Source organism: Andrographis paniculata, unplaced genomic scaffold (genome assembly GCF_009805555.1).
Source record: "Andrographis paniculata isolate CXL003 unplaced genomic scaffold, ASM980555v1 Contig87END, whole genome shotgun sequence".
NCBI classification, from domain to species: domain Eukaryota; kingdom Viridiplantae; phylum Streptophyta; class Magnoliopsida; order Lamiales; family Acanthaceae; genus Andrographis; species Andrographis paniculata.
Window position 1 is genome coordinate 1,674,333 of NW_026137625.1, and position 27,564 is coordinate 1,701,896.

Sequence of the window (27,564 nt, forward strand, 5' to 3'; positions counted from 1 at the left end):
AATACTTGCAAATATTTCGAATCGAACCGAATTAAAAAATAATATATTAAAAAATAATTTAAATTCTAATTAAATCAAAATATTTATAAATATTTCAAATATTTGAATCGAAACTGAACCCGAGCCGAATATAATTATTAATATAAATTTCAAAATATAATAATATAAATATATAAATAAATTCACTGAACCAAAAAAAATATCAAGAATTGAAATCGAACCGAACCGAATAAATATCAAATATGTCGTATTTGTATTCGAACCGAATTTACTCGGTTAACCAAAAATTCGATTCGGTTAAATTCGATCCAGCGGTTCGACGGTTTGGTTCGGATTTTTTGTCACACACCCCTTGTCTCTACTTATGCTGTTGTCTTGTCGTAAGCATGTCAATAACTACAGTTGGGATGGAAAAAAAAAAAAGTAAAAAATTAAGTCGGATTCTAATATTATATTAAAAATATATATAGAATCAAAATTATTTAATTAAAAAAAGAAAAAAGAAAGAATTGTTGGCAACGTTAATTAATGAAAACCGTTACACGGCCAACCCTATGTATATATATATATATGTATGTATATGTAATGCCATTATTCACGCAGTCCTGTCTGCCAGCCAAATCATTTACATCACCATTACCATTAGCATTGAATAATAATCAATGGCGTCTTCTGACGAGGAAGGGGAGGAGTACTTGTTCAAAATCGTGATAATCGGCGACTCCGCCGTGGGCAAATCCAATCTGCTGTCGCGTTACGCCAGGAATGAGTTCAACCTCCACTCCAAGGCCACCATCGGGGTCGAATTCCAGACGCAATCCCTCGAGATCGACGGAAAGGAGGTTAAGGCTCAGATTTGGGACACCGCCGGACAGGAGAGATTCCGAGCCGTCACATCGGCGTACTACCGCGGCGCTTTCGGTGCTCTCGTCGTCTACGACATCAGCAGACGCTCCACCTTCGAAAGCATTCCCCGATGGCTCGACGAGCTCAAGAGTAACTAGGCTATGCTTTTCTCCTTTTTGATTAATTGCTTTATTGATTCCTATTAGCTATTCCTTCTCATTTCGTTTCAATTCAATTGTTCTTCCTTCCGATTAGGTTATCTGGAAATTGATCGATATATATAGCTTGTATTATCTGAGAATTGTGGATTGGAGCCAGCCAGATCTGAATTTTGTACTGTTCAAGCCTTGAATTAAATTTTTAACACTGAAAGTGACAGTACTGGTGCGACTTGGGTGGACTCTCTTGAGTCAACTTTGAGTTTCATACCATTTTTTGCTTAGTTAGGTGCTTGTGAATATTTTGATCCCTTCCATGGTCTGTAAATGTTTACAGATACTTGTTTGATGGATACACCATCCTGCATTCATGTTTAACCTTTTTTTCTTTTTTGCACTTTACAAATTCAATGGCAACTTTCTTTAGCAATTGCTGATTAGATTCATACTGTGACTGTGAGCATGTGTATAGGAATAGGAATAGGAATATTGTAATAGAAAGGGATGATTGTATTAAGCTGCATTAGTTTGATGGTATCCAATTCTTGCAGCACATTCCGATACAACAGTTGGTAGGATGCTCGTGGGGAATAAATGCGATCTAGAGAATATCCGGTCTGTGAGCGTGGAGGAAGGCAAGACTCTTGCAGAGTCGGAGGGGCTATTTTTCATGGAAACCTCTGCCTTGGACTCGACAAATGTTAAAAAGGCTTTTGAAGTGGTCATCCGCGAGATATACAATAATGTGAGCAGGAAGGTCTTGAATTCTGATTCTTACAAAGCAGCATTATCCGTCAACCGAGTCTCCATTGTCAATGATGGCAAAGATGATGATGATGATGATGAAGAACACAAGCCCGGCAGGAGATCCTCTTCTTGTTGTTAGAGGTCAGACTGAATCCATTATCAATCCTTTCCTTTGATCTATTTATCAATTTGTTGCTTCTTTCATTAGTTGAACTTGAACAAACTCATCTCTACTCTCAAAATTTTTCTTTGTTCTTGAATTGTAAATTATGTGTTTTTGATTGTCATACTCTACTCATCATACTTATTGAGTTTGTGCTTTTTCTTCTTCTTTTTTTTTTTTTTTTTTTTTATATTCATTTGGGTTATTTTGAATTTATCTATATATTATATATATATATATATGCATATATCTCTCTCATTATGTATTTATTTGAGTTCATTTGAGTATTGTGGACAATTTGATTTCTAAGTGTGATATATGAAACCCTTCATAGGTTGCAATTGATATTTGGAAGATAGTATAAAGATGGGTTTTGGATTTTGATTTAAATAAATTATTGGATTTAATATTTTGTGAAAAATATAGATATACAGGAGATTTGCTAAATTAAGTGTGTTGGTGATATTAAGAGGTGTCTCTGCTAGGTCATTGGTTAGTTGTAAAGCTATTTTTGAATTATCCAATACGAATAAACTAATTTAGGACATGGTGGTTATTTCTTTTTTAAGGACATGAATGGGCCTATACAACATAAAGTAGTCACACATCCACATCCATTTTTTATGGTGTTATATAGAGTCAAAACAATATTAAAAAAAAAAAAGGGTAATTTATACAATACCCTCACGTGTTTTAGTAAAAATGCACAAAATACCTTATGTTTTATTTATTGCGTGAAATTTTTTTGTGTTAATGTAAAGTTTGCACGAAATACCGTCTTGTCCAAATCTGATATTTGGTTATAATAAAAGACCTAAATTAAGCAAATTTTGTACAAATAAAAAACATAAAATATTTTAAATAATTTTTTTTGAATAAAAAAATAAACAAATAATTGATCAATTATTTATTTTTATAGCTTTTATAAAAATCATATAATAATTTGTTTTCAAAAACTATAAAATGAAAGATTAATTAATTATTTTATTATTTATTTTATTCAAAAAAAATATTTAAGATATTTTGTATTTTTTATTTGTATTAAACTTGTATAATTTAGGTTTTTATTTGAAATCAAATATCAGTTTTGGACAATAAAATTATTTCGTGCAAATTTTATATTAACACAAATCCGCAATAAATATAAGATATTTTGTGTATTTTTAGTAAAACACAAGAGTAAGATATACTTTACCAAAAAAAAAAAAAAATTGTGTAGAAATTGAAGAGGAACACACCCTTTGTTCCATATTGCATAGTTTACTATGCAATTTGATTGAATATCATATAATTATTTGATTGAATATCATATTTTTACTAATAGCCCATGCTATTTTATCAAAGCAATATAAAAATCATTCTACTATTTTAACATGCTTTTGTGACAAGAATACATTTTATACTGGGATGGGCGATGGTACGGAGGTAAATTCGTAATCGTAAAGTTATGAATTTAAACCTCCGAAGACTCCAGGTCTATTTATCACATATAATTCGCCTAGTATAACTTATTTTGTCGGACTTAATTGCAGAGTATTAAGTTTGACCGGAGTTTATTCATAGTGCATTCGACAAATAGGGCCGCAGCAAATTCACATATTACCATAAAGGAAAAAAAAAAAGAATACATTTTATATTTATAAAGTTTACAAAATTTTACATTATTTTAAATATGTTTTTATCAAACTAACATAAATAAACCAACTTGACAACTAATTCAAATACAAATAGATATAAATTAATGATAGTACTAATTCTAAAGACTACTTAATATACCCCAACAATTCATATAATCCTCCCGACTTGTGTTAAGATATATGTTTATTTTTTTAAGCCGAGTTTTAAGAATTATATTATTTTAATTTTAGCTGATAGTAAACAGTAATATAAAAATAACTTTATCTTTTATCTTTTTTGTGTAAAAATAACGATATAATGATGAAATGGAGATATTCAATATATATATATATATATATAGCAACTAATGAAAATGAAAAAATTGTATAAGTAACGAGAGTGTAACATGTATTAGATAAACATTGTATTATTAATTTAATATTTTATATCTATATTTGAAGTATTAAGACTGAATGATATTCATTAGGGTGTGTTTGGTTGGAGGTTTGAATTTTGAGTTTGAATAGTAAAAATTTTGAATTTGAATAGTTGTATGATGTGATATAAATAGGTGTTGATGTGATATTTTGAATGTAAAATTAATTTTTAGTATAATATAAAAAATAAAAAATAGATGTTTGATTTAATATTTTTTGGATAAAAAAATTGAATGAATAGTATAAATCCAATCCTCCAAACAAACACACCCTAAACATACTCAAACAGTACCAAACACTATGATTAAAAAAAAAAAACAAGAATTGACTTATGACTACTTCCAAATATGAAACCAACAACTAAACATCACATTCACCACTTCCCCCTTCACCATCATCTTCTAACCCCACGCGTAACCACCCCCCCCAACAACCTTCTAGAAGCCCCGTTTCCATTACCCGACAACATAATCCCCCCCTTTCTTTGTCCGAAAATGACATATTAACCCAAACACAAAACACAAAATAATGTCAATGAAAAAACAAAAACAATGCACGATACATACCACATTATATTGATGGTAGCCAGCCAGCCAGCCAGCGCATCCGCAACGATCGATTCTATCTTGACAAAAAAATGATCATTTAGACGACCTCCAATTTCTTGCCATTTCGAATCCATTCCTCCCATAGTAATAGTCCTCAATGGTCCTGTCAATCTCCCCCTGTGTGTTCATCACAAAGGGGCCGTGCTGGACCACCGGCTCCCCGATCGGCTGCCCCCCGACCAATATGAAACGCACCGCCTCCTCCGATCCGTTCCATGCACTCAGCCCTTCTCCCGGGCCGAGAACCAGCATGTGGTGCGCGCCGCAAGGCTGCGCATCAGGTGCCCCGAACACGCCTTCCCCTTGGAGGATGTACACGAAGGCATTCCAAGACTCCGGGATTGGTTGGTGGCATTGGGAGTTGGGTTGGAGGGTGAAATCCAGGTACATTGTCGGGGTGCGTGTGTAAACCGGAGAATGTGCCCCCATTGCCTCGCCGGCGATCACTTTTACTTCCACCCCGTCTTTCTCCGCCTTGGGGATTTCGTTGCTCAGCAGCTCTTGGTACCGAGCCTCCATCCTAAATTCAACAGCATATACAAGAATCAGTAAAAATAAATTCTTAAAACTTGAGAAAAATAACTATTTTTTTTTTTTAAGTATATTTACTATTTTTTTTAGGTTAAATATAAAAAAAATCAATATATTCTTTTAGGCTAAATATCACATTTTATCCTTGGAAGAGAGATTGATCCATAGCTGGAGGCCTTTATGTGTGCCTTCTCCAGCAGGCATTTCCGAGTGCACAATGCCCCTCCCGGCCGTCATCCACTGCAGCATCAAACCAACACGAGCCATAAAATCAGAAGACTAAGATCAACAGGATACCTTACATTTCTATCAGTTACCTGAACTTCACCGGCATGTATCGTGCCCTTGTGCCCGGAGAAATCTTGATGAGTAATACCCCCCTGTATAGAAACACAAGATCATGTAGGCGAAACCAACCAAATTAAACCACTTCTCAATCTGTAACAATTACCTGCAGCACATATGTAACAGTCTCGAAACCTGTAAGAAACAACAAACACCATTTTAACCTTTTAAGTATATCAAAATGCATGAAGAAGAAGAGGTTTAGTACAAGATTGCTCGACTACCTCGATGTGGATGGTCAGGGAATCCGGCAGGAGGGCAAACTGTAAAGTATCGTCGATCATAAAAAGTTTTCGAATCAGTGCTTATTTGAAGATACTGGGGTAAGTACGGAATAAGGAAAATGTTTATGAGAGAATTGAGCAGATGACTGGAAAAATTACCAGCAAATTCATCTAGCATGAGGAAAGGATCTAATGATTTCAACTCTGGCCTGCAAATTATGAACACTACATTAATCCGCCGGAATTGAAATGAATTCAGATTTTCGATTTTGGTGTATATTACGGAATATATGCGTATCTATACTGATTTAAGGAACAGAGTAGCTACTAAAATTAGGGAATTATCAGTCAATCAGTTAAACGACAGATACTTGGTAGAATTTGAATCCATTGGATACAACAAACCTAATTTTGGATAATCGTGAAAACAGAGAAGATTCAAGTGAAAAAAATTCGTCTAAACTGTAAATTTCCGATTTGAATCGCAACTTCTTTTCCAATGGATGTGATACTAATCATAGGAACATATTACGTCCTCAAAAACGACAGTGAAATTCAAAGAGAGTTAAGAACTAAAAGCGCCTCAAGTCTCAAGAAATGCACAAATTCGACTCAAAACCGTTAATGAAGAGGGAAAATCAATGGAAGAGACGGAAATTAAAAGGAGAAATGAATCATCGTCCTTCTGACCTGCCAATGCTTCTTCTGACGACTGCGCCGACGCCTTCGCTCTGCGATTTGGCGAGAATCTTCTTCGCCACTAATCTCGGCTGCTCGAACCCCAACCTTCCATCTCCAGAAGCTCCAGACATGGCGACGATGCTCCTCCGTTGAAGTACTCCTGAAACCTGTTTGATTTTACTTGAACGGAGATTAAACAATACAAAATCTCTGCATACAGAGATCATATATATATATATATGATAATATAGAACAGGCTGTTGTCGATCAGATCACGGAGATTGGTGACGATGAATAATCTCGCTTCCGATTCAACGCTCGCTCAATCCACATGTATATATACTCACTTTCTATATATATTACTCACTCGCACCCTATTTTTCTATTTTCTATTTTGGTCGGATACTTCTTTCTTTTCTTTTTTTTTTTTCTTTTTTCTTTTTTTTTTTTATAAATACAATTATACATTTTAATTATATTTTAAATTTTAAATCTTTTTAAATTTTAATTAAATTATTTAATTATTTAATTATTTTTACTATACAGTAATTATTTTTAGTGATACACTTAAAAATTATACACCCATATTATATGTAACAAATGGAGTATATTTTATAAATACTAGTTTCGTACGGCCTGCCACGTAAAAATACAAATCTACCCTCCGGTCATTTCTTACTCATATTCTATCATCGTCTTCTCGTGTACTCCTTAGTCAAAATCCAGCCATTGAATTCTTTATCTCCCGTTCAACTACGCTGCCATCAAAACCGGTCGGCTACAGTTAAAAAGTCCTCCTTATTTCCTCTTTTGCCTCTGCTAGGAGAAGATTTGCAATCATACGCCGACTAATTTGTCGTAGTTCTTTATCTTTTTTATTTTGAGATTGGTTTCCGATGATTCCGCTAGGGTTTCTGGGAGCCTCTTTGTGTGCTCAGATTTGTCAAATATTTTAACTATATCAATTTTTTTAAATTCAAAATATTTTTAAAAAAATATAAAATAAGATAAAATTTTATACCAAAATACACAGCTGTGTAGAATTATACGTAACCGTAACAACATGGCAATATATAATTGTACACTGAAATATACATGGTCGTGTGACAATAAGACCGTGTATAATTGTGCATGGCCGTGTAGTTTCCAAGTGAGCTGCCACGTCAACTCTGTTATGTCTACATCAGCAATTTTCGTTAGTTTTTTAACGGTGAGACCAAAATTGATTGAAGTTTTTTATAATAAGACCAAAATTGATTGAAATTGTTTATAATAAGACTAAAATTGATAAGGTTTTTTATATTATGACCAAAATTGATAAATTTTAATTATATTGGAACCAAAAATGATTTTTTTCCGAATTGAAATAATTGTATGATGTGATATAAATAAGTATTGATGTGATATTTTAAATATAAATTTGATTTTTAGAATATAAAAAATAAAAAATAGGTGTTTTATTTGATTTTTTAAAAAACCAAAAATTGGATGAATAGCAGATTTTTTAGATTCCTCAAACAAACACACGCGGCCAAATAGACTATTTACAATGGAACTCATAGTTTGTGTTTTCTTGTGAATTTATTACAAGATTTTTATTTGTTTAGTTTTTATTTTTTTCAAAATATTAAATCAAATAATTATTTTTTATTTTTATATTACTTTAAAAATTAATTTTTATGTTCAAAAAATTATATCAAATAATTATTCAAATTCAAATTTTTACTATTAAAAAAATCCAATCTAAAATTCAAATTCACGGACGAACACATCCATAAAGTTTATAATTGAAACATATACTCCCTTCCTCCATCAATAATATATTATTCCTTTGCTTTTTTACGTTACTGTACTAAATTTAACATTAAAAATATTCTTATATATTATCATTATTTTTGTATTATATAACAATAATAAAAATATTTTTGTTATCTTTTTATCGTAATATGTATTTATTTATTAATATAATATTAATATTCAAAATTCTACACCTCAAAAGCAAATAGATGTTTATTTAAGGAGATGTGGTATAGTATATTATTTTTTCTAATACAATACGATATCAAATTACTATTTAATTTTAAAAAATAAATAAAAATTTTAAATCCGTAAACAACTTAAATTAAACCAAATCTATTTTTACAGTTTGATGATTTTATTTCAATTACATATAATGCAATCTCTGCAATTATTTATAAAAATATATTATATTTTTTTAAATATAAAATATCTCATTCAAATTATTATTTAAATAAGAAAATCAAAATCAAAATCAAATTTCAGAAAATAAAAAAAGGAAATTTAAATTATGAAGGCTTATATTATTTAAACAAAAAAATTAAAATTAAATTTAAAAAAGAAAAGAAAAAAAAAACACTTTAAATTATGAGTGCTTATATTATTTAAATAAAAAAAATCTAAATCAAATTTCAAAAAAAAAATATATATATATATATACTTTAAAATTATGAACGCTTATACTATCTCCGTCTCACGTAGCGTCTCTGTTACACTATAAATACGGTATTTTAGGAGTGATGTAATTAATAAATAATTAAGAATGTATTAGTAAAAATAATTATCCTATAATATAAATAATTATAAATTAAGATTAAGATAACTAATTAGTTTAATTAAAATTTAAAAAAAAAATTAAAAAGTTTAAAATGAGATTAAAGTGTATAATCATTTTCCAAAAAACTAAAGTGACATGGTATGTGGGACGGACATAAACGACAACGTGGACATAATATGTGGGACGGAGAGAGTATTATTTAAACAAAAATAAATTAAAATCAAATTTCAAAAAAAAAAAAAAGATATATACTTTAAAATTATGAACGCTTATATTATTTAAACAAAAATAAATTTAAATCAAATTTAAAAAAAAAAAAAAAAAAAAAAACAAACAAACAAACAAACAAACACTTTAAATTTTGAAGGCTTATAATAAAACAAATATAACAATTCCACATTATTGTTATGTAATATGTACGTAGCGACTACGTTGCCTTTTTATTGTATGCTTTTCTCTTCCTTCGGAACAAGGTTTTTACACCTATAAATAGGTGTTAATTGTTGGAATAAGGAGACACAACAACACACAATTCATCCTCTTAAACTCTCTGTCCTTGTGTCCATCTATCTGTACTATATTATTATTTTTTCGTCCCAAATATCATGTCCGCGTTTTCGTTTCTGTCCGTTCTACATATCATGTCACTTTCTTTTTTTAGAAAATGATTACACACTTTAATCTCATTTTAAATTTTTAAATTTTTTTTTAATTTTAATTAAACTAATTAGTTATCTTAATCTTAATTTATAATTATTTATATTATAGAATAATTATTTTCACTAATACATTCTTAATTATCTACTAATTACATCCCTCCTAAAATACTGTGTCTACAGTGTAGCAGACACGGTATCTGGAACGGAGGAAGTAATATATAAATATTACGGAGTATATACTAATATACAAGTACTTATACATATATATATATATACTTACCATTATTATTATATTATTATATAACATAAAATTTATCGTATAATTTCATTTGGTCAAATAATGCATAAAATTATACTCTCTTTTTCGTTCCAATACAATAGTCTTATTTACCATTTTTGTCTGTTCCAAAACAATAGTTTTATTTTCATAAATAACCATATCACCGTAAAACTATCCCTACTTTTTCATTTTTATTACACAATTGTCATTACTTTTTACACTAATATACTCACATGGCAAAAAAAAAATCTATTATCCATATATTTTACCAACTACCAATATAATATCAATATTTTTTAAATCTCGTATCCCATCCAATTAAGACAATTTATTATATAACTCCACAATCATCATTAGAGTCGTTGATTTGGGTTTATTTAGGGTGTGTTTGTTTGAAGGATTTTGGAGGATTTCCACTATTCATCCAATTTTTTCCCCCCAAAAACATCAAATCAAACACCTATTTTTCATTTTTTATATTATACTAAAAATCAATTTTACATTCAAAACATCACATCAAACCCTATTTATATCACATCATACAACTATTCAAATTCAAAATTTTTACTATTCAAATCCCAATCCAAAATCCAAACCCCCAAACAAACACACCCTTAAAATATATATATATAATATATAAATTTTTCGCCTACCTCTCTCTTATGTTGTTACAATTCTCAATTAATATTATAAAAATATATATATAATATATATTCGTGCACGATATATAATATATATTTTTTGTTCTTTAATAATTTATTTATTTATGTTTATCATATAAATTTAAATATATTAGTATTTTATTAAATTTTAGTATAAATGGTGTATATAAAAGTAATTTTGCTCTAATTTTTTTTTATAAAAATAATAATACAATGATAAAGTAAAAAAAAAAAAGTATTTTTTTATTTATATGAAATGTTATTTTACTAAAAAAAGAAAAAAAATAAAATAAGAAGATTTGAGTTGACAGACTAAAATAAAAATAAAAAATAAAAAGATTTGAGTTGATGAAGAAAATAAATTTTATTTACTCATACAAGATTACAAATATAATATAAATATTACTCCTTCCGTTCAATTTAATTTTTCATTTTTTCTGTTTTCTCGGTCGTCCTACATAATTTTTTCTTTTCTTTTTTAAAAATATAATTATATATTTAATCACATTTTAAAATTCATAATTTATAATTTTTTATTTTAATTAAATTATTTAGTCATCGTAATCTTAATCTATAATTATATTTATTAAATCATAATTATTTTCACTAATAAATTTTTTAATTGCTTAGTACCTTAAATTAAATTGAACAAATTAATTAAGACGGAGGGAGTACTTTTATATATATACTTAATACAAAAAATGTGTTAAAAAATATAAATTAACACACTCTTTGATTGATTTTTTATCAATTTATTTTGTATATAAAATTTAAATTTTTTATAAAACTAAATTATTTCATCTTAAAATATATTACATGCAACATTTATTTAAATTCAAATAAAAGATAAATTCTTGAAATCTTCACCTTTCTCTACGAGTTCATAAGTATTAAATTGTCCATAATCAATATATCATTTTTACCATTATCTTATTGAAAGTATATTAAGTTAATTTTTACTAAATAATAATTATTTTTACTAATACACTTCTTAATTATTTATTAATTATATTTTACTTAAATTCTCGTGTCTACGGTAATACACTTATATTACATGGGATGAAGGGAGTATATTTTTACACTACTTAACTATATACATAAAGTAAATATTTTTTTTAATGTAAGTTACTTTATATTTAATCATTCTAGAATGTACCATTAATCCATTATATTTTCAATCTACTTATTATATATAGAGTAATGATATTTTTCGAATTTTAAATAACTTTATATTTAGTTATATTCTAGATTATCCAATTTAGGTAACAAAAGTAACACCAACAAATGAAATATGTTGGAGGTTTAAACCCAAGTATTTTTGTGATATACTATTGCATAAATATTTCAATTAAAAGATACAAGTGTTGTGTTATTTTAAAATTGATTTGAAAGACAATATTATTTAATTTTTTTACTTTGATAGTACGTTAATATTCCATCTGTCCTATAACAAATATTACTTTTACGTTTTAGTTTGTCTCATAACAAAGTATTTAATTTTTTTTTTTTAAAGTAAATGTACTATATACCTAACCTTACAAATACTCTTACAACTTACAATATATTACACATATGTCATTACTTTTATATCACACATACTAATAAGGTTATTTTAGTCATTTCTACTTTATTCCTACTATATTTCAATATAATACTAATATTTATAAAACTACGTGTAAAAAGCAAATTAATATTTATGGGACGGAGAGAGTATAATATTTTGTAATAATAAATAATATATTTATGTTAAAAATTATACAAAGTGGATGGTATTTGAACTAAAAAAGAACAAACTAAAGAATTTGATGGAGTTTGACAAACAATTTATTGAAAAGCTTTTAATTATTCGATCAGTCAACTAATTAATTTAATACGTTCTATATCTATAGTTTTAGATCACCTTTTTTATTTTATTTTCTTATTTCTTATTTATCCTTAAAATTTATTTGTTAATTTCACACACATTAATATATTTTTTTATTATACTCCATCCGTCTCATATCTATCTATTCATTTATTTTTTTAATAAAATTTTAGAAATATTAATATTATATTGAGATGTAATATTTTTTTTTCCTACAATATGCGGATCAATAAAAAATACTTTGTTTTTAAACGAATGTAGTATAATATTTTGCATATTAAATGACAAAGAAAACTGTTCAAAAGAGATTTAAAGAATAAAAAAAAAAAACCCGTAGATCAACATTAAACAATATGTCGTTAGCGTCTCTATTTTCAAATTAATGTTAATATCTATTAAATAATCAATGAGATTTTAATACTCGCTCCCGTTCGGCGATACTTTCTGCATTTTTTAACATTAGTATTCTATTGAGTTACAGTATAAAAAAAAAAAAAAAAAAAAAATAAAAAAAAATAAAAAAAATAAAAAAAAAATAAAAAAAAAATAAAAATACCTCTATTATTATGGGTGAGCATTCGAATTTTTTGTTCGAATTTTGCCAAATTCGAACAGATCCGAAAATCCGAAATTTTTAAAAAAACCATCCGAATCGAACCGAAATAACCGAAATTCGAAATCCGAAAATCCGAACTAAAAAATCCGAACAAACCAAAAAATCCGAAATTCTAACTATTTTTATTATTTTTTTAAAATTTTTACATTTTTTAAAATTTTATTATCATTTTATAATATTAAATATATATAATATATATAAATTAAATATATTAAAATATAATTAATAAATTTGAATTTTTTATATTAAATATAATATTCTCTAATAAAATATTAAACATGTATAATAAAAAAATATATTAAAATGTTATATTTCGAATTTCGGATTGGTTCGGATTTTAAGTATACCGATCCGATCCGATACGAAATTTGTTAAAAATTTAATCCGACCCAAAAGGGAAGGAGCATTAATTTCATTGAACAAAAAATTTTAATTAATAATTAGTAAATATGATTCCACACACTAGTAAAATAATTTTACATTTCATCTAAAATGACAACCATAACACTCTTTTTTAAGTGCATTTTAATCAATACATTCTTTTATGCTACCCATAATAAACAATATTAATATTCTATAATTTTAACTTTCTGAACCAAAATACCAAAAATACGACACATGATCTTCTCCTCATAAATTTCATTGAACCAAAAAAACTGATAGAGACTACAATAAACAAAACAACATACTCTAAGCTCAAGAGCCAAAGTTTCAAGAATTTCCCTAATCCCACATCATACTTATCAATTTCTATTGTGTTTTTTGGCTCTGAGTCTGATTTGCTCTATTAAATCTCATAAATATTCGGAACTAATTACGCTATATCTCAACCTACTTCCCACAAAATTTAAGTACTGTAACCAAAAACCATCAAATTGCAATATATTTTTTGACTTACTAGTTGTCATGCTTTCTCTTCTTTTTCGGCAAAGTAGTGGGTAATGGACCATATAGACATAGCTGTAGCTTGCCTTCGATCAATCGTTGGTGAAAATAACTTCTGTACAAATCCCAAAACTCATCCCTGCAGATGAAAAGAAATTGCAGCTTAGTAACTTAATAATCGCCCGGAAGTGTTATTATTAGAATGTAAAAGATTTTAGTATGATACTTCTCATTGCTTCGTGTAATGAGAAGTGAGAATGAAATTCCAAAACTGATCCTAGCTCACATTGTCATATGAAATGAACAATTTTTTTATATCGGGTGTGAACAATTTTATATAGATTACAATTTTATCTGGTGTGAAGAAGCTTTTACATTGTGTTTTTTTGCGAGTTTTAACACAGAATTTTTTTACTTTTCAGATTCTATTTTTTTCTCAAAAAATATCACATCAAACAATTCATTTTCTTTTTCTATATTATACTACAAATTTTATTTTACATTCAAAATATCACATCAACTTTTATTTATATCACATCAAACAACTATTCAAATTCAACTTTTTACAATTCAAAAATTCAAACCCAAAAACTAAAATCCACAAACAAACACATCCTAATGATAAGCTGTAGAAAAGCATCCGACATAAACCAAATTTTATGTATAATAGTTCCTAGATCACTGAATCCTTTCCTGGCATGCTTAACTCCAAAAGAATACAACCTCCAATGGAACTTCTTGATATACATTTTAAATAGATATTTTGTTTAATATTATTTAAATTTGGTGGTTATTATTTGAATTTATCCCTTCTATTTGGTGAAACGCAGTGATCTATAAGGAAACATGACCAGTGGCAACTTCAGCACAGAAAATTGAATAAACAATGCATATCATGATCGATCCCCGAAGAAATTGTTAGAAGAATCATGACTTATTGATCCATAACTAAGTTCTACTTATGTCAATCTTTAACACCACAATCAATCCAAAATGCACTACAAGTCTATTTCAGACATAAAATGAGGTCCTACTTCTGAAGGTTCCAATCTAGACGAAAATTCAGAAAATATCAGTTAGTCTGCAATGTACCATTTTCGGATCGAGAACTTGACCATAAATCTTTTCAGTAGTCTACTAATAAATTTCATGGACAGAGACATTGGCACATCATGCACAGATTTTTAACTCACCAAGTTCTTGAAAAAATTTGATACGTCCGTATCTCATAGAAGTAAAAAGCTAGATATACGAAATAGGAAAAATTACTTATAACTCATTTGTGGTCTGAAAAATATATACCATATTCCTTTTATGTTTTTAAAACTTCACGGACTCTTTAGTGTTCTAAAGGATATTGCACAGAATTTCCTAAAAATTGCACAAGGCTCACATATGTTTTCGAAAGGGGATTCTATACAATATTTTTGGAAACATGAGGAACCTTCACTTAATTTCTAAAGTAGTAGGGAGAATTATGCCGGCTTTTCAAACCACTCATGAATTATAAACATTTTTTGTCTACAAAATAAGGAGGTAATAGAAAGGAACGAAATGAAGGATTCATACCTCACTTGAGGAAGAGTGAGCAAAGAATATCCCTTGACATCCGTGTGCATGTCAAGCATAACAACTGCTAATCGAGAAAGACCAAGGGCTTCAATATCAATTAATTTCTTAATCCTGAAACAAACAGTCAACTAATTTAATTTGTAGAGAAGGGTAACTATACAAGTAACAAAAAGATGCATGTGTTTAAGTTTACGAAAAGGAATGATAATATAAATGATTCGAGAAGGACTCTGAAACCAAGAAAATAGAAGAAATACAGATATCAGAAAATCAGAATACATAGTTGAGCACAGCAGAAGCACTGATCGAAAACACGATACCTGCTGGGTGTTCCGCTTGCGATATTTACACGGTTCTTTAGAACAGCTACCTACAGGAAGATAAGAGAGGAGAAAAATGATATATGCATGGACAAGATATTAGCACCATGAAGAAAATTATAACTTCCAGAGAAAATTATTTAGTGATATGAACATGAGCCAGATATAGAGCTGTTAAACAAACAAAGCCGTTCGTGAACATGTCTCAATTTGGTTTAAGGTTGTTTACGAATATAAACAAGCCAAGCCAAACAATATAAATAGACTCGTTTTATTAATGAATGAGTTTGAGTCTTGTTCACAAAAGTTCGTTAAAAAATAAATATATGGAATTATTAATTAAAAATAAATAAATAAAATATTATATAAAAAAATTAAAAATAAAAATAAAATATCATACCCATTCAAATGACTTTGAATGAGCTTGAAAGAGCTTAAACAAGCCCAAACAAACTTATTCGACTTGAATACGAATACAAGCTCGAACAATAAAATTATTTAACGAACCGAACTCGAATATTTAATGAACGAATACGAACTTTGTTCGCAAACGTTACCGAACAAACATAAACACTTTAAAATTCTATTCAGTTCGTCTCGTTAACCGCTCTAGCTAAATATTATAAAGGTTTACTGCAGCCTGGCAAATTTACTCTTGTTATATGATCATCTCATATAAAACCTTAAGCCGATAAAAACATACATCATAATAGTCTTTCCAATTGGCCCATTCCCATGCAAGTGGACAATTTTTCACAAAGGAGGGCGATGTGACTCAAACACGGGACTTCCCGCTCTGATATCATGTTAAAATGATTATATCACCTAAAACTTTAAATTGATAGAGAAATGATCATTAATAGTCTTCCAGCAAACTCCCTAGGTAGTAGGTAGTTGGCATCTTTCTTTTAGTACAGCAATTTCTAATACATCTTAAGCAGCATATGAAATTCTTGATAATCGATACATTAAATATAGATTCTTTCCCTTTTACATTCTTATATGATAATCTACATTGCTTGCACCAAGAAGACGCTAGAAACTCAACTTGACATAAAATTCACACTCTAGCATAAAATTGTAAGATTCCACACACCTGCTCCTCAACCTTCATATGCTTAGAAAACAGCTTTGCAGCATGGCATTCTGTTGACAAAGACCGTAACTCCCTGCACAGGTAAACTATTCAGCTCAATGAAACTATAGATCAAAAAGCACACCATAAATATGTAACATCATCGTATTTAATCTTTTTGGAATCCAGCAACTATTATTTACAAGATTATGACACATAAAAATAGCCTGTTTAATCCTCGAGGTCTGTTACACTCACTTGCCAAGCAAAAGCTCGAATATTAGTACCAACCTGAGAATCTCTAACGATCTTAATGCCGATGCACTTATCACAAGAAGTGCAGGATTACCAGGATCAACTTCCCCACCCCGAAGATGTTTTTCAAACAGCACTTCCTTCCAAGATGATCCAAAAACAACTTTTACTTGATCGGCCAAGTTCCCTTTAGTGGTTTGTGTCGGAGCTGGGAGCTCGGCAATACATTTTTCTGCTATTCAAACTTCTAGTTAAGATTTATAATTCTGGAGAACGAAAGCAGTGTTGATATATGCATACATCCGTATCTTTAGAAGTGTATTTAATAATGCAGAAATGATGGTGGAAATTAATAGGTACTTGTGATGCTAGATGCAACAACAAAATAAGAAATGAGTGGTTACTTGATCCCCTTCGGCCTTCTGTTCAACCAGATGATTCTCAACCTTAGAAGAATTCTAACTAGGGGTGGTTCGGTATGACATACCGAAATTTATACCACATATCATATACTCCCTCCGTCTGCCTTCAAGGGTCACTTTTACCTTTGCGTCATTGTACTTAACATTAAAAATATCTTTATATTTGTATAACTTTTTGTACAAATGTCCTTCTATTTGTATTATAAGACATTAATGAAAATATTTTTGCAATTTTTTTTTAAATTTGTACTATATTTTGATATAATAATTAATATTAAAAAATCAACTAGTACTGTATGAAATTTTTGGTATGGCATTTTTACCATTTGGATATCATACCTAAAAATTAGTATACCAAAATTTCGGTACAGCAGAAACTATACCCAATAATCTTTATGAGTTTATACTTTCATGCCAAAATCTTGAAATTAGAAATAATTTTTGGTATGCGTTAAATTTTGGTACATCAACAATATTTTTTTTGGGATAAACACAAATTCAGAATAGAAATATCTTTGGAACTCAACTCTATATATATATGTAAATTATTTATACCAGAAAGCTGCAAGTGAAGACTATGCATAAAACATATAATCTGAACATCATTAGAGAGGAAGAGATCCGAATTGAAACCTTTAAGGCAATCCAATTCGAGGGATGATAGTGCAACGCCATTGGCAGACTGATAATGGTTGATGAAAAAGCTCAGCTGCTGGGAAGCCGTTGCCCATTCGATGGCTTTGATTTCCTGTTTCTCCTCTGCGGCGGCGGCCACTGATTTATCACCTCTGTTCTTTTCCGCGTTGCTTTTGCTCTTACTCTTGCTGGATTGCTTATTCCTTTCTTTTGTTTTGGTTTTTTTAATACCATGCTTGGACCTCAGACCTGGCTGATGCTTCCCTCGTTCCTTCGCGGCGGCGACGGTGGCGGTGGAGGAGGAGCCCATCGCTGTTCTAGGTTTTGGGTCCGGCGAGTGTTTGCGAACTTGGGTTTGATTATTCGTATACTGTTTTTTCGCACTTCTTTTCGTTAGGTTATCAAATTATTTTATACTCCTGTAGCGGGTGATTATATAGTACTAGTACTTTCTCACTTTCTCCATCTAAGATAATTCTTTAAAAATAAGGAACGACTAGTATCAGTCATATTTTAAATATTTTTAATATTATATTTATTAAAATATATATATATATTATTTTTATAAAAATAAAATTTTATATAGTATAAATAATTATTTATTTATTTGTAATTAATTTTATAAAAAAAAAAAAAATTAACATAAATAAAAATATTTATTTATCGTAGAGAAAGATAAAATATTATATCTGAATAATATATATATAGGTTGAGGATTCCCAGATCTTAAAAAAAAAGAAAAAAAAACATCTTCATGAAATATTAATTAATTATTATATACACGGATACGGCAAACTCTACATAAAGTCCCCATCGGCCATCATCATCGAATACAAACCAAACCATAATCCCCAATCCAAACATTATATTATCTGTGATGTAATTTTCACAATAAATTGTCGGATTAGGCCACAGATCATATCGTATATTGTAAATCCACCACAAATAATTGATTTCATTCAAGCTAAAGCTAAGCCGATGCATGCTTCCAAGCAAGGATTTTTAATGCAATATTCCAATGTAGGTTAAAATGGACTCACAAAATTTTTACTTAGCTTGTGGCATTTTGTCTCATCCACTTTGTCGCGGACCACTTCTCCCCCGACAATACTTCACATCCGCCATGCAGGCTTCTTGGATCCGACTGTCCATCGAGCCCCTGACAGATTATCAATGACTCAAGAAGTAACATGGAAAATTCAAATCAACAACCGTAATATATATATATATAAGCAACACACAGTCTTATTATACATAACACATGTTGTATATAATAAAGACATGTGTTGTTAGTTTATAATTATAAGTGAGATGTATAACAGTATATGATGTGTTGAAATCAACTATTATTTATTTGCGATGTATTACACTATAACATGTGCTGTTAGTTTATATGCTGAAAGTAACTATTGTTTGTGTTGTATAAGACTATAGCATGTGTTGTTAGTTCATGTGTTGTACTTGCATTATATGAATGTATACGGTATGCTGCCTGTAGTAACACCGTGTGCTGTCTTGACTTGAAAGAATTCGAGGGGAAAAAACATACCATGCTCCAGAATAGCACGGCGCTTCCTTTAATTGGCTTCACACATAATCCTGTGACTGTTCTGCCCCCACAGCTGCACTGACCAGATCCAGCCTGAAAGTGACGGATTTAGAATACCAAAACATGAGCGTCAATATAGGAATCAAAAGTAATAATTATGTTGATAACATCGTGAAAATAAGGATACTAAGAAGCTTTAAAAGTAAGCTCGGGACTTTAAAAACAGAAGAACAAAACAGTCGGGGCAGATTCCATGAAAGTGAAATGGCAGAAATGGAGTTCTGGAAAAAAATCCTGTTAGTTATGCAGTTGACATGATAGAAAATAATATAACGTCCTATTAACCATTAAATCTTATGATGATGCAGACAAAATATCAAATGATATAAATTCATGCAAGCCTCGATGGCTTCTCTACCAAACATTAAATGGAGGATCAAACAAAACCTCCTCCATGATATCGTAAGTGCTTTATCCTGACCAACTGACTTATATCTGTACAAAAACTTGATTGCTTCAATAGCAGAAATTCACAACTTTCGATCAAACTCGCTGCATTCAACCCCCGTGAAGTTTCTTATAAGCATCAGCATATAATTGCTAGTCACGAAAATAACTTCATCACTTTTCCAGATAGTAATCACTAACTGGGCATGCAGAAGAAAACTGATGCTTATTTGCTGTTCATTTAATTTCTAGCAATCAATTTCTAATAGTACCATCACAATGTTTTCACGCACCAGAAAAACCATACTGCATCTGGTCTTGTGTACTAATTACACATTCAAGGGTTTGCTTGTTTGATCTGTCCGATCTTGATATTAGACTCAAAGATATACCCAAAACTTTGGCAAACTATTGATGATCTATACTAGCTAAAATATTCCCGACACACACAAAAACTCTTCAGCTTATTATCTGTATTGCATTGCAACGAATTTCAACAGGTCTATAGCTGAGATAATCAACCACGTCAGCAGAAACATCTTTTCCACCTAAGAAATAGAATCAGACATGCATTACCTTTGGGAAGTATGTTTCTCCCCCCTCGACACCATCGCTCAGATACATGAGCATGGTTGCAACTCTTTGACCACCAAACTTTAAATTAAACTGAAAGAAAAAAACACATCAAATTCTAGCATTTTTTTTTTCTGTCAGCAATGATAATGATAGCTTGGAGATGATATTCAGCCCACACAACAAGGAAAAGGACATAACAAGCTTACCGGATCCGAGAAGTAGTCATGGTGTGGCCGATATAGCTGATTCTTTTCATACCTGTGCTTCTGCAGATGTTAGCTTTTAAATTAATCTATTAGTTGTGTGTTTGATCGAGTAGTAAAAGACAAGTATGCACTATTACTCGCCTCAACACTTGTATGCGCTCTCCATTTTCTACTGGTATTTGAGAGTATACAGAAATTCGCTTCTCAATTCCCTGACACGCACATGATTTCCAATAACAGTGAGAAACTATCATTTGTAATGCTCTAATTAGGAGAAGCGAAAATTACACTACATTAAAGAATATCCACAAGCATAACCAATGTCATGAATGCATTAAACTGAGGTTTCATCAAACCTGTATTATTGGATATTTCCTGTCTCTAGAACTCAGAAACATGCCAGAACTTGTTCTAACTTTACTTTTAACACCCTGAAACAGAAATATTACATAAACTACAGTTGATAGTGTAATTATTTGATTTGTAAACAAAACTGAGAAGATAAAATGAACTTCATTAACATGAAAACAACATTAGATGGATCTGGTTGCTTCTGCAAGTACTGGTTGCTATAATCAATTAGCTTATCAGGCAAAAACAATGATGACCCCCATGCAATCAAGTGATCAAACTCTAGAGGCTGATTAACAGTTAACATTTTTATGTATTTTGGTGATACTAAAAAAGCTTTGTACTATATAGACATGCCAACACAAGACCAAGAACATATCTTGGAAATTCATGTTTTGAATCTAGTATCTAAACCGACACTTACCTTTCCAGTTTTCATGTCCACAACAGTAGAAACCACTAGATGGGGTTTGGCAATGGCTCTAAGATAATCACATTCCTGTAAAGGCAAAAGGACAGTACAATTTCTTACACTGTTATGTCTTTTTTTTTTTTTTTTCACTGTTAAGTTTGTTAAGCACTCTAGGCCTAGCATGAATGTACCCCCTTTTAGAAAAGCATAAATGTTACAAACATACTGAATTGTTAAAATGAGCAATTTCTTAAAATTAAAAGTTGAATAAATAGAAAGCCATTTTTTAATCTTGATTAAAGGCGTGTGATCCATGATTCAATGATACATCATAGGCAATAATAAGAAAAGCCATATTTTATACATCATAGGCAATAGTAAGAACAATATTTACCCTATGTATAGAATATTATTATATATTTAAATACAGAAACCCAAAAATCAAAGAACTGAAAAACAGAAAAATACTACGTACACAATATTCAAACAAAATATATTCTAATACACATAACAAGTAGATAGTCACACCGGTAAACAAACCTAGATATCTGACAAGAATATCATGACAATGATTCAACAAATGTAAATACCTCAGCACTTAAGAAGTTATGAAACAGAATAATGCGAGGTGACCAGTTTATTACTTCAGGTTTAACCTGCATCACAGCAAATAATAAATTATCAATATAAGTAAATAGATAACAGCTCTACTCATAAACATGCAATTAAACTGGCACTTCTAGAAGGTTTCACTGTTATCAAGGAATAAGACAAGACCCAAATGACTCGAACAGAACTCTGGACCTTCCTAAGTTATTAAAAGCATTTAGTGGTACATATAGCTTATATAATCGGAGAGAGGTCAAACATTATCTACTAGATTCACAAGAATATACACAGAGATAAAGCCAGTAAGAAAAGTTAATGAGGTTCCTTTCATTACTCAGACCAAAACAACACAGGAAGAACAAGGTTTCCCAGGAAGAAACCAAAGAATCAGTTGTCAAATGGAAATTTTCCATTCCATTTATTCTATATGGGCTCTATCATACATTATTGTCCTATTTGGATGGCCTAACCACTACCCAATCTCAAGTTATGCCCATCGTTTCACAACACCCCACAAAAAACAAATATTAAAGCATGCCACTTAAACTGTTACCACACTTAGAATAATTAAAAGGATTGTGAATTAATGTCCTCTACACATATACGATAACGATACATGATATCAACAAAAATATAGATCAAAGTCAAACAATATCAAAGATTAATTGGGGCCTATGTTATAAAGTCTAAGATTTGGAAGATGAAAGAATAACTCATTATAAAAATGAAAAGACCATGAACATACATATCCAATCCGCAACATTACATCTTCTTGGTCACCCCAATAGGCTCCTGTAAAGGGAGAATTGAGGTGATATGTTATATGCGCCAAAACAAATGCTTTCAACAGATGCATGTGTGAAGAAAAAAAAAAAACTATTATCCACATGTAAGTTAAAGAATATACCTCCCCTCAAACCTCTAAGTCTTGTCAATGAAAACTTGGCCCCTAGACACCAACATTTTCATATGTTGATTTTATAAGAACAGCATATTAAATCACAATTCACAAACTAAAGTCAGTATGAAAAATACAAGTGACCTACAGGAAGGAAAATTTATCTTTCTATGACAAGATTGAATGCATTATTCACATAGGAGTGATCAGTTAATTTATTGAGAAAACTTAAACATTCACCTGAAAACTACCTTTAATTATATAAAATATACATGTGAAACGAGGGTGATTAAGAAGTATAGGCACCTAACTGAAATTTTTTCTAAAAGGCTTGAAGCTAACTATGTTTGGTAACTTGGGTCAAAGTGTAACGGGTCGGATGGTTCCTCTTCGAACACCTCTGTCATTCCTGGACATTCCAGGAGGTTACGGAAGAGAGATCTCTGCTAGCCTCGTGGCACGCCATAGGCCGCTCCTCGGTGTTCCTCGGCCAATGTTTCGATCCGTAACAAAAGGATAACATGTTATCCAGCCATAGATATCAAACTTGTTTTGGAAGACACAAAGTGCCCAAAAATAATAACAAAACATATTACTTTGACAAGACTTGGTGAGACATTTGGCACAAACAGTTAGCAAAATGTGTGGCCGAGGTCTAGGTTACACATTCAGTAGCATTTTCTATAATTACAAATTAGAAGTAAACAACTATTACTATCAGTAGCACTCCAAGTATCCAGCATTTCATGAGAAGGCACAAATATTGAAGACTGTCACCCTTTTTTTGCAAAACCATCATAAACTACCATACCACTATTCAATTTAGTTTATGTACAAAGTAAGTAGCTTAAATGTCGAGAAAGGCTTTATGTAATTCATTTGAGGAGTTCTCTGTCAAACTAGGTGGGTTAATGTGTGGGTTTGCGTGTATACTTCAACTTCAAAGAAAATAGTAGAACATTCATCAAATATATACAATAAAGGTTGAAAATATTAACAGAGTTCATAAAAACAAAATATATTTACATTTTCTCTATGTATGTAACTATACTTGTTTCTTACTTTGTCAAGATTAATTTCATAAATGGAATTAAGTATATAGCATAATTTGTATTCTCTGTTAAGTGGCTCATGTTTTGCAGAGAAGTGACTGTCGTGAAGGAATTTCTTCAGGTGGCCAAAATGAACCTCAAATAGTGCAGAAAGATACAGAAACATCCATTGTAGAACTTGCACGCTATTTATAAAAGAGACTCGAGGAGGCAGTCAATGGATATATTTTGAAGCCAAAATCTAGTTTGATAGCTAAGAATAAAATCAATCAAAAGTAATATCAGAGTTGAACCAGCATAAATGAAACATCACATGCCCAGCACCGAGAAGGGGCTACAAGAAAGGAAAGAAGACGAAGCTAAAGTCATTGCTAGCTATGAGCCTATGATTAGTACAAATCACAGTAAAACCTTTGGCAATAGGATTTTATCTTGTTAACGTTAACAACTTGCTCATCTATCCACAAAAACACTTGTGTTCTTTTGTGGATTTTACACAAGATTTTTACTATTTAAATTCTTTTTTCCCTCCAAAAATATCAAATCAAATCATTACTTTTTCTTTTTTTATATTATACTATAAATTTATTTTAAATTCAAAACATCACATCATCATCATCTATTTATATCACATCAAACAACTATTCAAATTCAATTTTTTACTATTAAAAATCCTAACCCCAAACCCACAAACAAACACACCCTTAAAGCTTGGAGTTAGAACTATGCTGATAAATTCAACTATTAGGATTTCACAACAGAAGGTTGTTATAGTCAGGCTCCCACATTGTCAAAAGGTAGTGAACAAAATGCAACTATATACAATAAATTAGGCAAAAGAAAAACACTATTAAGTACTCTTGGAGAATGATGAGAAGATTACCATATGAATCATCAAGCTTCTTAATGAATTCCAACTGCATCAGAGCTCCTGAATATCCATAATCACAGCACAACAGTCGCTTTTTGTATTAAAAACATAAGTACAAGAAACAAAATTAACCGAAACAACACTGTATTTGAACTTGAGACAAGTAATATTTGTAATCCTCCACATATGCACATACACATGTTCACGCGTCATCTAACTTTCCATTGCTGTGTACCTCATCAAAACCTCTTACTTCACTTATTACTTACTACACACTGATTCGGGCATCATCCCATTTCTCAAATATATATATATATATATATTGCAAGAGCACACAAGAATTATTATTAAATGCTAGAATAAGAACCCAATCATTTTCATTGCTTCTCGGGAGTTCCTTTCCCAACTTCATGCACTAATCTAGGTTTAAAATAATAATAATAGTAATAATAACAACCAAACAAACCAACAACATCAACAAAGCAACAAAACAAAACACAAAACAAAACAAAACCAAACCAAACAAAAGAAGAAAAACCAGAAAAGAAGCAAGGGCGACACTTGACTACTCAAAAATGGAGTATGATGAGGTCATTACACTCAAAAGGAAGCAGAAATCTAACACCATTGAATCATAAAATTCAGAGCATAGTATCAAAATGATGAGCAGTGAAAGGACAAAAGGAGTTGGAAGAAGTACCGATTATCATTCCTACTGTTACAAATGTGAGGAGAACAACGACAAATCGCATCGCGAAAGCAGCCATTTCTGCAGATTGAAGAAAAGGGAAAGACGAGGTGAGGACGGGTGTGAATGAGCACACTCTCGTTCCGCGTGAAGGAAGAAGTTATTATTATTATTTTTTTTTATTTTTTTATTTTTTATATCCGCTGCACGATCATTTCCGTACGGTTTGCGAAGTAATTGACCGCACACCAACTTCTGAAATGATATTCTTATACCTGGTAAGAAGAATTTAGAATATATTTGGTTGTAAGTTTGAAATTTGAATTGATTTGATTTTTTTATTTTATTTAAATTTTTTGAATTTAGATACTTAAATTTAAGTTTGGTTTTTGTAATGACGATACTCTCTGTCCCATAATTAGATATTTATAGTATATATGATATAAAGATAATGACATTTGTATAATATATTGTAAGTTATAAAAATATTTGTAATGTTAGTTAAATAGTACAATTACTTTAAAAAAAAAAAAAAAAAATATTTTCCTGAGTATATTAATTGATAGTTAAAGTAAACTGTATTGATTGATGTGATAGTCAATGTTAAAATAACTTCCTCCATCCCAGTCAAGATAACCCATTTACTTAAACCTAATGTAAATTAGTAAGTTATTAATAATAAGTTATAATATTATTTTATTATTTTATATATGAGTAATATTGTTAGTATTTTAAATATTTTTAGCATTATATATCAATAAAATATATACAATATGGATCTTATTTGGTAGAAAATAAAATTTTATATAATAAAAAAAATAAAAAATAATTTATTTATTTATCTATAATTAACTTAAAACTAATTTTATTAAAAATAAAGAGTTTTAAATACAGATAAAAATATTTATTTATTGAGAAAATAGATAAAAATAATGGGATTTTGAGCGAGTCGTCCTACTTGTAAGAGGTTAAAATTTTTAATTAAATTGATTTATATTTGTTAAATATGTTTAAGATTAATAAATTTACTAAAAATATAATAGGACGAACAAAAAATGAAAAAGGATCATCTGTTGCGAGACGTTAGATAAATTGAAGTATAATTATATACTCTCTCCCGATCAAGATGACCCATCTTGATCCATTTACTTCTATTTGGTTTGAGGGTTTTGGAGGAAATAGGATAAAACTATAAAAAAAATTTGTGTTTGGTTCAAATTTTTTTAGAGGGGAGTGGAGTCAATTTCTTCTAATTTTTTTCCCCTCCAATTTGGGAGAATTTGGAGGAGAGAGTTTTTATCTAAATTTTGTTTTATCTAATTACCTATTATACTCTTTATATATTTTATTAAAAATTTTATGACATTTTTCAAAGTTTTAATACTAGTATTTTATTTCTTTTGTCCCATGTAATATGAGCATATTACTGTAGATACGAGAATTTAGATAAAAATATAATTAGTAAATAATCAAGAAAAGTACTAGTAAAAATAATTATAAATTAAAATTAAGATAACTAAATAGTTTAATTAATATTAAAAAATTATAAATTATAAAATATAATATATTTTTATAATATACTTAGTTTATATAATTTTTGTTACAATGTCATTATTATACGTAAAACTATTGTTTTTATTTATTGGTAAATTTAATAAATAACTAATGTATTAAGTATTTGATTCTTCCAAGATGTAATAATCTATTGTTTTTATTATACTAGACAA

General features: G+C 29.8%; 4 protein-coding genes across 6 annotated transcripts; 1 reads left to right on the top strand and 3 right to left on the bottom strand.

The window, feature by feature from the left end:
- The first annotated feature begins 595 nt into the window (after positions 1-595).
- On the top strand, positions 596-2,077 carry LOC127242705 (ras-related protein RABA5c). Its single transcript, XM_051262359.1, has 2 exons — positions 596-996; positions 1,556-2,077. The coding sequence occupies exons 1-2, from the start codon at positions 663-665 to the stop codon at positions 1,888-1,890; spliced, it is 669 nt and encodes a 222-aa protein (XP_051118316.1). The 5' UTR covers positions 596-662; the 3' UTR covers positions 1,891-2,077.
- Positions 2,078-4,272: 2,195 nt separating this feature from the next.
- Positions 4,273-6,683, bottom strand: LOC127242704 (pirin-like protein). The gene is made up of 7 exons (XM_051262358.1): positions 6,367-6,683; positions 5,836-5,885; positions 5,677-5,715; positions 5,559-5,587; positions 5,425-5,487; positions 5,244-5,347; positions 4,273-5,096 (listed from the first exon to the last, which is right to left on the bottom strand). Exons 1-7 carry the CDS (start codon positions 6,582-6,584, stop codon positions 4,610-4,612), a joined length of 990 nt encoding a protein of 329 aa, XP_051118315.1. The 5' UTR covers positions 6,585-6,683; the 3' UTR covers positions 4,273-4,609.
- A 6,958-nt stretch (positions 6,684-13,641) lies between these two features.
- On the bottom strand, positions 13,642-18,570 carry LOC127242706 (uncharacterized). Its single transcript, XM_051262360.1, has 6 exons — positions 18,176-18,570; positions 17,157-17,352; positions 16,887-16,959; positions 15,791-15,840; positions 15,468-15,581; positions 13,642-14,037 (listed from the first exon to the last, which is right to left on the bottom strand). Exons 1-6 carry the CDS (start codon positions 18,486-18,488, stop codon positions 13,911-13,913), a joined length of 873 nt encoding a protein of 290 aa, XP_051118317.1. The 5' UTR covers positions 18,489-18,570; the 3' UTR covers positions 13,642-13,910.
- Positions 18,571-18,929: 359 nt separating this feature from the next.
- On the bottom strand, positions 18,930-26,003 carry LOC127242707 (prolyl 4-hydroxylase 1). 3 transcript variants are annotated; one of them, XM_051262361.1, is made up of 12 exons: positions 25,850-26,003; positions 25,162-25,209; positions 23,236-23,277; positions 23,074-23,120; positions 22,310-22,375; positions 21,732-21,806; positions 21,313-21,387; positions 21,098-21,168; positions 20,957-21,008; positions 20,751-20,840; positions 19,728-19,820; positions 18,930-19,337 (listed from the first exon to the last, which is right to left on the bottom strand). In XM_051262361.1, exons 1-12 carry the CDS (start codon positions 25,914-25,916, stop codon positions 19,230-19,232), a joined length of 834 nt encoding a protein of 277 aa, XP_051118318.1. In that variant the 5' UTR covers positions 25,917-26,003; the 3' UTR covers positions 18,930-19,229. The 3 variants fall into 3 exon arrangements, with proteins under 3 accessions (XP_051118318.1, XP_051118320.1, XP_051118321.1); XM_051262363.1 differs by lacking the exon at positions 23,236-23,277; XM_051262364.1 differs by lacking the exon at positions 21,732-21,806.
- Positions 26,004-27,564: the final 1,561 nt, after the last annotated feature.